Genomic DNA, 12,731 nt, shown 5'->3' on the forward strand with positions numbered 1-12,731 from the left:
GCCCATAGGCACAGCAGCACTCCCCGCCCGCATGCACGCACTCACACACCCCCTCTACACACTCACACGCACACCCCCATGCACGCACACATCACACAACACCCCCCCACCCCCTCCCCTCACGGACGATCAACTTACCTTGTGCGTTGGTCCTCCGGGAGGTGACAGGAGCCATGGGGAGGTGACTGCCAACAGAAGACCGCCAACAGAAGACCGCCACACAGAAATGTGGGTCGTAATTCTGTGGGCGGTGTTCTGCTGGCGTGGCGGTGGAGGTTGACCAGTCTCCACTTTCCCGCCGACCGCCAGTGTGGCTGCTGGCGGTTTTCCGGCGGAACGCTCCCAGCGGTCAGAATGCGCACAGCGGCATACCGCCGCGGTCGGCGGTCTTCACCGCGGCGGTAACTCGGCGGTCTTGCGAAAAGACCGCCAAGGTCAGAATGACCCCCTGTGTGTCTCAAATCTCATCTTCAGATGATGACGATGATGATGGGTAATCCCAGGGTGGCATGACAATATGAGGCTGTGGAGTCATTCTTGGGGTAGTTGGTGGTGGCATAGGTTAGGTTGTGGTGACAGTGGTGCGGAGCTGATGTATCTATAGATGATTGCGCTCCTGCGGGTGTTAGAAAGAGGTTGTAATAGTCCTGAAACATGCTTTGTAAACCCTGGACTAAAGCAGCTGGGACCTGGACCACATCCAGTGAAGAAGGGAAGTGTTGGTAATGTTCCATATATCGATGCGGTTGTTCAGTGTGTTGTTGGCCTTGGTAAACGGGTGTATAATAGTCCACCTCATCCACCTCATACTGGTATTTTACATGCAACTCAGATGAGTTGTACCAAAAGGACCTTATTCATCATCATCCACTCCTCAACATCTAGCAGGTGGCTAGGTGGCAGTGGGACACGTTGCTAGGCGAGTTAAGTACTTGACGCAACATCCCTGGATTAGACTGTAGTCTTGTAGATAATGTTGACGGTTATGGCAATGATGTAGTCAAAATTAGCATGGGCGGCTTTGTTTTAAACAAAGATATTTTTTAATCTATTTGTATTGTTCATGCTCTCGTCGACCATGTTTTTGGTGACGGTGTCTTTGTCACTGTGATTATTGATGGTGTTGATATATGCCTCTTCGACGGTGTGGTGGTCGTCAACGGTGTGGGTCAACGGAGCGATTGTTGTCAACATTGTTGTAGTTGACAGGGAGGTCATCATTGACATACTCTTCTTCGTCAACAACTACACAGCGGTCATCAACAGGCTAATGGTAGACCTCTTGATCTTCTATGTTGTTGACAATGGTTTTGATGGCCTTGCTGTTGTCAATTAAGTTTTTCCAGTCAGTTTATGTTTCCCCAAAACTGCCTCAGAGGAGGACTTCACAGGTTTTAGTGACAATACTATAGATGGTGTACTAGGCTGTGATATAGATTCAGTTTTTCCACTCTTTCCTTCATGAGAGGAGCCTTTAGACAACACATGAGGCATCTTTTGTAAGGCCTTTTTGTGCCCTTGAGGTGACATTGCATGACCCCTCTCTGTTTTGGGGATTTTGGCTGTGAGGCAACAGAACGTTCACTATCCTCCTTCTCAGAAACAATTGTAGTTTTAGATTTAAGCTTTTGAAGCCAAAGCAAAAGCCTTCCCTCTCTATCTTTGAGAGTCTTGGTAGAGAAAGTCCTGCATATTTTAGTCTTTAAGCTTGTGGGCTGGATGAAGACAGTAAATACATTCTTTATGAGGGTCTTCTGAATTCAGCCTCTTCTTACCACAAGTCCCACAAGGACTAAAGAGCCCTTTTTTCAGTACTTCTGACATATTGGAACACAGCTGAAGTAATCTGGAATAACTAAATTTTGAGCAGAGCTCAAGGAGCCTACCACTCACATGACATGCAGTAAAAAATCTGAGGGAAGATGCCTCTGCTGGGAGTGTTCTAAGGGTGCTGTCGCCTAATTGGCTGAAGTTTGATTCTTTATAAATGATGTAGCTAGGCTATTAAAGTCAATGTATTTTGCCATTGTAAGCTAAGGTAATTATTTCCATTGCTTTAGAATATACCGCTGGACTCCCACCTCTTCCGGAATGATTCAAGTGTGTGAATCTATGAAAGATAGTCCAAAACTAGCAGAGGCATGGATACATGGATGAATAAGTCAGAAAAGCTAGAAGCCAATCCTCTTATTGAAAGCAACCAGCGAATGTGCATGTTGGAATCTGTCTTCTTTCTCCACTTTCATTGATGATGAAGTGTTTGCAGGCACTCAGATGATAATTTGTGTTATTGCTCTTAATGAGTTTTGTATTATCAGCTGGCGTCTGAAAGGCTGCTCACTAGCTGGTGTGACACTGATGCTATTGTGAAATGAAATTTTTAAATGGCTATCTCATACAGACTTAACAGTGCATACTTTGAAAGCAGAAAATTGAGAACAAGTCCATCTCATCTATTTTCTTGCCTAAAGTGAAGATCCACATTTTTTAACAACATCAGCGTAACCTAATTTCTATCCCTTCCACCCATTCCTTTCACATGATAGTTTTATAGCATGTTTTGAAGCAATAATGCATGTTCTCTGCAGCATACCAAGCAAACACCCAATGCAGCACAGTGCAATCCAATGCCTCTTGTGGCACATGGAGCCCCTACTTCACCAACACTTACCTCTGATTATCTTTCAATTCTTAATGCACATAACACACCTTTTTAAATCCCTTTTCATTTCCCAAGCCTCTAGCAACACATTGTGCACACCGAAGGCCATTTTGTCAATTCATCACATAGGGATGCTCCCAACAATTTATGTTAGGTGCTTTAACACCCGCCACATGTTCCGCTTAACATCTATGCCCATATTTATACTTTTTTAGCGCCGCATTTGCGTCATTTTTTGATGCAAAAGTGGCGCAAACTTGTAAAATACAATTGTATTTTGTAAGTTTGCGCCGTTTTGCGTCAAAAAGCGACGAAAATGCGACGCTAAAAAAGCATAAATACGGGCCTTAGTTTGCTCTCTGCCCCTTGTCTAAGTATTTTAGGCTTAGAACGCTCAGAGGTGTTCTAACCCAGCACTGCTGCACAGACGAAGAAACACTTCTTTCTAGTTCTTCAAGGGATAATTGGACACCTTCTGTAACTTCAGCTTGCATGCTTAAAGGCTCTCCACGTGAACAGAGATAAATTGGTTTGCACACAGCAGCTGGCAGTCCCATTCATCTTTAATACCTTCTCCCTAGATATCCCTTGCATCACGCTGCTACTGCTGACCTGCTTTTCAGTGCTTGCTCATCGGAGAGGTGGGGAGCACTAGTTCTTCTACACTCGAAGAACAGTCCAGCTGTTCAGTGGGACTTCCGCCAGCTCCCTAAGCCCCTACAGGCATGGCTCACGTTGTGAATAATTTTTTCAATGACTTTCCTCGGTTCACGTGATCCCAGAGCGAGGATTCCTAATCCATTCATGCCATCTGGCCAGATACTAAACTGAGAGGACCAATTACACTGTGAGATTCTGTCTGCACCGCTTTGTCTTGTGGTGGCACATATTTGCGCTCTCCAGTGGTCACAATGTTTTTATTTTGTGTAACATACACACATTTCTCTAAAGTGCCGCTGCATCCACAGTGTCTTTTGAGGTTGTTTAATGCAAGCAGTATCGCGCCTCTCTAGAATGTGACATTTGTTGATGGCCTGACTGTTTTTTTTAATTAAATAGAAAATATCTCATTTGTCTTCTCTCCAGGGTCTCTGGCCCCTCAGTCCCATTCACCACAGTCTCTATTGCTCGGTGCTCGTCTCCAGAGTGCTCCAACTTTAACAGATATCTACCAGAACAAGCAGAAGCTCAGGAAACAGCATTCTGATCCAGTGTACCCCTCCTATGCAGGGTGTGGATACAGCCACACACCGCCACCCCCCAGACCCGTTAGTCTTGGGGCCTCGCCAACTAAGCATATGGGGACATCACCCCGGACTTCAGACTGGCTCTACAAATCTCCCCTTCCAACCATTATTGGATCTCCTACCAAGGTTTGCTTCAACCTCTTTTTTTATAAACATTTTCTAAGTGCAGGAACACTTTGTATGTAACAATTTAAGATCTGACTAAATATATGACTCAACTGTGGTGCAGCTGGCATGTAACTGGCACAAAGCCTTTGTGTACTATGGAGGTAATATGAAGAAGTTGCTACAGTGGTAAGAGCACCTTAGGTCTATATATGTTCACATTTCTTTCTAGTACCACATACATTCATATTTGAACGCATTCGTACCCAAAACCAAAATAAAAGGTTTGAAATACATATGTTATAATATTCCTAACCCAACGCTCTTGATAGAAGAGGTACATCAAATGAATCTACAGCATTACAGGATTCAAGCCAGTGGTTACACAAAAGTATTGTATTACATTTGGTGCTTTATTGTCTGAGACAGAAACTCTGCTCAGAGGACAGTGTAGATTGCGTAGAAAAAAGACTGTGTCAGAGAGGGTACAGAGTTGATGCGGAAAAGCTTTGAAAAGTACAGGGCAGACATTACTCAAAACTCAAGAGTGACCAGTGATGGGACAGCTGGTTCCCACTGACGTGAGTTATCACCTCCCTGTTTCTAGCAGAATATGTGCAACTTTAGAATGGTGATCTAGACATAATAAGGTGCAAAGCCCATTGCAACGTATGCAAATCATGCTTTAAAGGAGTCAAATGAATGATACATACTGTCACAGATATCATGGTAGGTCACCTTTGAGCAAAAGCAATATTTTCTTGACCATGCCTTGTGAAACAAAGTGTGTAACGTGTGAAACGAGCAGTTGGTACATTCAGGTGTTGTAACTGGTTCTAAAGGTGGAGAAAGAGGAGTCTGTATCTATTTCAGAGTTTGACAAATCATACAATCAACACTCGACCTTACGGTTGAGTAACTTAAGAAAGTGAAATCAGGTTTCACCCCACGGGCACAGTTTCAGGCCCTGGTGGGTCCTCTGAGCCCTTTATCCTTCAGCGGTTGATAAAAACAATATGTACCACTGAGCTGGGTAACAATCATCCATTATCAGTAGCACCGAGAGACCCACTGGGTGTCAACATGTGTTCTAGAAATGCCCTTGTTCTGTTGTAAAAACTTTTTCAGATGCCCCAGGATATTCAGGTTTTGCTGGGTCACTATTGTGACAATCGGGGTCTTTTACCACTGATGTTGAGAGGCTTTTCCTTAGTACTGAGCCTAAAACTGAACACCCCTTTATCACTTGACCCACAGGGTAGCAACATGGAACAGCCTAAGCCCTCCTCATGAAGGTGGTGTGGGGTGAGAGACTCAGAAGTCAACAAATCATTCTGTTTAAGTTAATAAATCAATGTCTTGTCAGTGCTTAGTCTTTGATAGAGAAAAAGTACTTTACTAGTCACACATAACACAATACTGTACATATAAAGATGGCAACAGTTATTATATTCTACTTCTTCAGTATTATTAATGTTGAAGGTGGAGATAGCTCAGGCGGTTCCTGTTGGACCACTCTCAGTTGTACACCAAATGCACAATGTTCCAAACAGTTTGTGTTTCTTCCTGGGGTTGTCAAGAACACTGATTTGTCTCTGGGAAGGCGATTCTAGCCCGGGCCAAAGCTTTCACCAACTTTTTCCGTTCCCTATTGTATCAGTTTGTTCTCCAGTATTTGGGTATCTTTCATAGATTCACATGCTTGAATCATTCCCCGTCGTCGAAGTGGGAGTCCCACGGTACATAGAAAGCAATAAATAGAGAATTTCTTTTTTTTTTTTTTCATTGAAGTCAATAGGAAAAAACATATTCAATTGTACAACTATCAGCCTCATTGGAAAAAGCCCAAACTTCAGCCAATCAGGCGAGACCACCCCTTTAGAATCCTCAGCACAGAGGCTCAGTCTCTCAGATTTTCTACTGCACGTCGTGTGTAAGGGAGTCTCCCTGAGCTCTGCTCAGTTTTCTGTCTCTTCAAGAGATAATCTTCAATTTTTCACTTTTGTTCTTACTGTAGTATTATTCCATCATGTCTACCGCAAGAAAAGGTTTATTTAGACCTTGTGGGACCTGTGGGAAATTAAGACTTCATTGTGAGGACCCTCACAAGGAATGTATCTACTGTCTCCATCCAGAGCATAAGGTCAAGGACTGTAAGATCTGCAGGACCTTTCCCAACAAGACTCTGAGAGACAGAGAAGCCAGGCTCCTACTTTGGCTTCAGAAAAGAAAGGCCAGAGAAGCTCTTTCTGAGGAGGAGGACAGCGACACATCAGTGACCTCAAAGAAAAGGAAGAGGTCTGTGGAGAGCTTCTCCCCCAAGAGCAGTAAGTCAGCTAAGAAGCTGCATGCATTTAAGGACAGGCCGGAGGAACAAGCTTCAACATCCAAGGAAATGTGTGGTAAGGTTCGCTCAGAGCCATCCACACCTGCTTCCTCATCAAAGAAGCTAAAAAAACCTTCAAGTTCCCTACCACCGTCGGCGTCCAGAAGATCCACACCGTCGACGAGCGCATCGTCGACGGTAGGCCTTCCTTCATCGACGACAACAGCGACGGCCACGTTTACGGCTCCATTGTCGCCAATGATCGTTACCTCATCTCCACTGTCATCTACAACGATAACGTCGGTGAGCTTGAAATATGGTCCATCGTCGGCTCACACCTTGAAGATTACAAAGAAGCCGTCGACGGGTAAGAAGATAAAATCTTTACCGTCGACGCACTCATCGACGAGTAAATTCAGAAGATCTTCGTCGATCTCACCGACGAAAAGAGCGACGGCGACACACCCGTCGACGACAACTCCGTCAGCGGCAGCCCCGTCGACGGAAACCTTGTCGACATTGGCACCGCCAACGGCAACTTCGTCGACGCTCACGGCACCGATAACGGCTCCACTGACGACGGCTCCGTCGACGCCTACACCGTCGACGAGAACACCATCGACAAGCGCTCCGTCGACTGCTCAATATCCTGATCCGATACCCAAACATTTTGGAGCATCTCCTTACCTGCCACAGAGAATTCTACCAATAAAGAGCAAGTCTTCTCTCTTACTTCCATCGCATACATCACCCAGTAAGGTCACACCAGTACCTCAGCAACATCTCTTTGCTGACGAGGAGGATGACGATGATGTTTATTCTGATGATGGTTTCTTTCCGGTGGCACGTAGTCCATCTGAACTACGCATTAAGTGTCAGGAGGAAGATGAAGAAGAAGATGTCCAGCCTTATTCGGACCAGCAGAATCAGAGTCACCTGCAACTTCAAGAGCAACAGGAGCAGACAGTTCAGATGCCTATCTCGTTGATAGCCAATCTACAACAGATGATGCAGGATTATTATTCAAGATTTCCTCCACCTGGCTCGTCTACCCCGGTGCAACCTCCGCAGACACCAGTGTCCACCCCTGCTAGACCATCTGAATTTCCTGATCCTACCACAGCCCCTTCATCTGGACAAGATATTGCTCCACCTTCATCTGAGGACAAGCAGGAAGAAGGTGAAATTCAGGACACTGACTCACTCATTCCAGAATGGGATGAATATCAAATTCAGACACCATCTACATCTACGCCACCGCCAGTGGACTCTCCACCGCAGGATATTGGTGGCTTCCATAGTGTGATGGAAAGAGCTGCGAAAAGATTCCAACTGCCAATAACATCAAAGCAGTCAGGCTGTTTTCTTTATGACTTCAAAGAAGATACTAGGAAGTCTGTGAGGGCTATACCCATTGTTGACTTCATTTGGGAGGAGGGCCTTAAGGTCATGCAGACTCCATCCTCCATTCCTGCAGTTTTACCGAGGCTTGAAAAGAAATATAAAGCACTGGACAATTCTCCAGCATGTCTGGTTAGTCACCCTAAACCAGACTCGGTCATATCGCAGGCAGCTCAGAGAAGGTCCAGGAATCCATCGGCATCTCTGACTGCCCCCCCAGACAAGGAAGGACGTCGATTGGATTTGATTGGGAAAAAGTTCTCAACGATGGCGGCCACTACAGTTAGAGCAGCAAATTCCCTAGCAATCCTGGGAAGGTACGACCGCCAGATGTGGTCTGATATGTCGCAGTTTATAGACATGTTACCTGAGAATGATCGAGTAGAAGCGCGCAAGATTCTACAGGAGGGTGAAAAGATTTCGGCTGAAATCATAGACTGCGCCATAGACGTCTCGTCTACAGGTTTTCGCCAGTTGGCCGGAGCGGCCGTACTCAGGCGCCAGGGGTGGCTGAAAGCTACTTCTTTTAGGCCGGAAGTACAATTAAAGATCCTGGACATGCCGTATGATGGCGAGCTCTTGTTTGGCAAGCATGTGGATGATGCGTTACAATCCATTAAAGCAGACAATGAGACAGCCAGATCTCTGGCAACATTACAATACAAGAGACAGCCCTTTCGGGGAGCGAGACGGAGAGGAACCTTTTCGTATAGAGGAGGCGCTCAACAATATCGCCAATACTCCTCTTACCAGGGACAGTTTCGTTCCACCTTTGGCCAGCAACAACCACATTCCTTTCGACAACAGTCATCCACGCATTTCAGGCAACAAGCGAGAGGAAAGTCGGCTTACAAGACCAAGGAGACGACAAAAAAGCACTGACCTTCATTGGATGCCTGCGCCCAGCCCCTATATCAACACTCTAATAGGGGGCAGAATTTCCAAGTTCCTACAACAGTGGTCCAGAATAACTTCAGACAAATGGGTACTCGATATTGTCAACCGAGGACATACACTAGAATTCAACCAACCTCCCCCTCATGTACCACCAAAAGGTCCCCCGCCAGCCCATCTCAACAAGCTTATGGAACAGATTGCTATCTTAATGAAGAAGGGAGCAATAGAGATCGTACCAAGGAGCCAGAGGGGAATAGGTTTTTACTCCCGCTTCTTCCTTATTCGGAAAAAGACAGGGGACTGGAGACCTATTTTAGATCTTCGTTCTCTCAACAAATACCTCAAGAAGCAGTCTTTTTGCATGATCTCCCTTCAAGACGTCCTGTGCCTACTCAACCGAGGGGACTTTATGACATCTTTAGATCTCCAGGACGCATATTTCCACATTCCCATTCACCCCAATCATCGGAAATTCTTACGATTCAGGGTTGCAGGCACTCACTACCAGTTCAGAGTGTTGCCCTTTGGCCTCAGGTCGGCCCCAAGAGTATTCACCAAAGTTTTGGCACCGGTGGTAGCCCACCTCAGGCAACTAGGGATACAAGTGTTCCCATATTTAGATGACTGGCTAATAAAGGCACGAACAACATCAAAGGCTGCCAGAGACACGGAGACATGTCTATCTCTTTTCGGAACTCTAGGCTTGACAGTCAATTACCCCAAGTCTCATCTAGATCCTACCCCAGAACATCACCTTTCTAGGGGCCATCTTGGACACAGTCCAGGCAAAAGCCTTTGCTTCACACAACAGACGAAAGAAACTTCGAGATTTAGCAGCACGTCTCAGCAAAAGAAGGTCTGCTTCTGTGCGGACTTACAAGTCTTTTCTGGGGATGCTTTCGTCTTGCATTCCATTGATAGAAAACTGTCGTCTACACATGAGAACACTTCAACAGCAGTTAGACAATCAATGGAAACAAATAGAAGGTTCTTTCGACAATGTAATTCGGATAACCCCATCAGCGAAACAAGCTCTCAAATGGTGGAAGGATACGCCCCTCATCTCAGAAGGTCTTTCATTTCTGAAGGACAAGCCAGTACACATTATAACAACAGATGCATCCCTAGAGGGATGGGGAGCTCATTTGCAGGATCTTTCAGTGAGAGGGAAATGGTCCGCTCAAGAGTCGACTCTTCACATAAACGTATTGGAGTTAAGAGCGGTTTCCTTGGCACTCAAATCCTTCCTCACAAACATCAAGGGTTCTTCAGTCTTGATAAGAACAGACAATACCACAGTCATGCATTACCTCAACAAACAGGGGGGCACAAGATTGCAAGCATTATCGCTAGAGACGCAGAAGCTGTGGCATTGGGTAATTCAGCATCGAATATCCATCAGAGCGGAACATCTCCCGGGAATCACCAACACCTGGGCAGATGCCTTAAGCAGGACTCAAACCAGCTGCCACGAGTGGGAACTCAATCAGTCAGTTCTCTACCGTCTCTTTCGTCGTTGGGGCAAACCCAGTCTGGATCTGTTTGCGACCAGAGACAACAAGAAATGCCAACACTTCACAAGCTGGCGACCGCAGAAGGGATCAAAGGGGAATGCGTTTTTGATCAGATGGTCAGGGATTTATGCATACGCTTTCCCCCCCGCTTCCACTCATCCCGAGACTTCTGCAGAAGATGAGGAGGGAACCATGCAGACTTCTATTAATTGCTCCCAGATGGCCACGCCAGTTCTGGTTCACAGAACTTCTATTACTTTCGGAGCAGCCTCACTTTCGACTGAAAACACTACCGGATTCGTTAACAACGAATCAGGGTCAGGTACGTCATCCCAACCCGACGTCTCTTCGTTTATCAGCCTGGCTCCTGAATTCTATGAATTCGACGGCCTAGACATCCCTCCAGATTGCAGGGAGGTACTTGCCTGTGCCAGGGCTCAGTCTACAAACAGGACATATAAGTTCAAGTGGAAGAGGTTTTGCTTATGGTGCTCAACTTCCAACGTTCATCCTCTAAGGTCCTCTCCTGAACAGATTCTGCCATATCTATTGCATTTAGCTAAATCCGGCCTTTCGCATTCGTCTATTAGAGTGCACCTGGCTGCCATATCCCGTTTCCGACAAACGTCTCAGTCACCTTCTTTATGGTCATCTAGAATAATAAAACAATTTCTTAAGGGTTTGTTCAGGATGTTTCTGCCGATTCACCGTCCTTCACCTCAGTGGCATTTGAATATTGTGCTCTCCCAGTTAATGAAAAATCCGTTTGAGCCCATTCATAAGGTGGACCTCAAATTCATTTCTTTTAAAACAGCCCTCCTTCTGGCCTTGATGTCAGCGAAGAGGGTTAGCGATATCCAAGCCTTCACAATCTCTCCACCTTTCCTCCAATTCAAACCAGAGGTGGTCATTTTGAGAACTAATCCAAAATTTATACCTAAGGTTCCATCGTCTTTTCATCTAAATGAGCCGGTGGTTCTGAGAACATTTTTTCCAAATCCACAAACTGCAGCGGAGCGCGCATTACATTCTCTGGACATTAAACGATGTTTAAAATTTTATATACAAAGGACTAGCAACTTCCGTAAATCTGAGCAACTGTTTATCAGTTATGGACGGATCAATAAAGGCAAAGCCGTTACTAAGCAGACCATAGCGCGCTGGATCTCTTCTGCCATACAGCTATGCCACCAGTTGGCAGGGAAACCGTTATCATCCAGTGTCAGAGCGCACTCCACCAGAGCGGTATCCACTTTGGCAGCTCTATTCGCAGGAGTCCCTCTGAGCCAGATCTGCAGAGCAGCAACATGGACACGTGCTCACACCTTTACCCAGCACTACTGCCTGGAATCTACGGACAGAATGGATGCCGCAGTAGGACAAGCAGTGTTACGTAATTTATTTGCATAAGGTGAGCCAATAACCTCTTACCCTCCATCCTCTATGTATTGCCAGAATGATATTTTCATGTAAATATATCTATGTGTAGATGTATATATTCATATATGTAATATTTTAAACGGTTGATTGGCAAATGTTAATTACCTATATGAGTCCATATAGGATGAACTATGCACAGGCATGCTTCTGGTGTTTCAGAACTCAAACATCTTTTCCTACTGCTGGCTACTTTGATTCAAGCATGTGAATCTATGAAAGATACCCCAATACTGGAGAAGAAAATAAGTTACTTACCTGTAACTGTGGTTCTCCAGTATTGGTATCTTTCATAGATTCACATGCGACCCACCCTCCTCCCCAGAGGGGCTCACCTCTTTTGCTTTCCTGTAATCACTAGTGCGGAGAAGTCTGAGAGACTGAGCCTCTGTGCTGAGGATTCTAAAGGGGTGGTCTCGCCTGATTGGCTGAAGTTTGTGCTTTTTCCAATGAGGCTGATAGTTGTACAATTGAATATGTTTTTTCCTATTGACTTCAATGAAAAAAAAAAAAATTCTCTATTTATTGCTTTCTATGTACCGTGGGACTCCCACTTCGACGACGGGGAATGATTCAAGCATGTGAATCTATGAAAGATACCAATACTGGAGAACCACAGTTACAGGTAAGTAACTTATTTTCTTACTCACCCACCCCTCTGAGTTTGGTATGTTCCCCAGTTGCACTTCACTTTATTGTCAGTTTCATGCTTGACAGGGCGTGCAATGTGTGAGTTCTCCATCAGCTGGTTGGTGTTGCATGCACCCAGAGTGGCTCACTAACTGAGGATGGCAATATGCTTGCCACGGTCCAACCATGAAATTTGTAACTGTAGGGCCAGCGCACACTAATTCAGGTCACTGGCAACATCACCACCTAGAGAAAGGGATGCATAATTGTTGCTGTGGTCACGGTCCAGGAGAGCTTGCTGATTGGGTACTTCCTGGTGCCCAGTCATAAAACCAACAGCTGATAGAAGTTAGATGCCCATCCATGGTTGTAGTGATTGATATTTTGTACTTTGCGCAGGGCTTCTTGTCGTAGTAGCTCCTCTGTCACTCTGGGTATTTTTAAAGGGGGAAAATGGATCGTAGTCGAGTTTGTGTAGCACCTGTATGCTTCTTGAAATGGCTTCTTCAGAG

At 45.5% G+C, this 12,731-nt stretch overlaps 1 protein-coding gene across 1 annotated transcript in view; it reads left to right on the forward strand.

The window, feature by feature from the left end:
- The window catches only part of ULK2 (unc-51 like autophagy activating kinase 2), a 360,264-nt gene that overhangs the window by 235,359 nt on the left and 112,174 nt on the right, over positions 1-12,731 (forward strand). The window contains exon 18 of the mRNA XM_069226356.1: positions 3,749-4,035. Coding sequence (XP_069082457.1) covers positions 3,749-4,035 — 287 coding nt within the window. The remainder of the gene's footprint in view (positions 1-3,748; positions 4,036-12,731) is intronic.

This window comes from Pleurodeles waltl, chromosome 3_1 (assembly GCF_031143425.1).
Source record: "Pleurodeles waltl isolate 20211129_DDA chromosome 3_1, aPleWal1.hap1.20221129, whole genome shotgun sequence".
NCBI lineage: Eukaryota > Metazoa > Chordata > Amphibia > Caudata > Salamandridae > Pleurodeles > Pleurodeles waltl.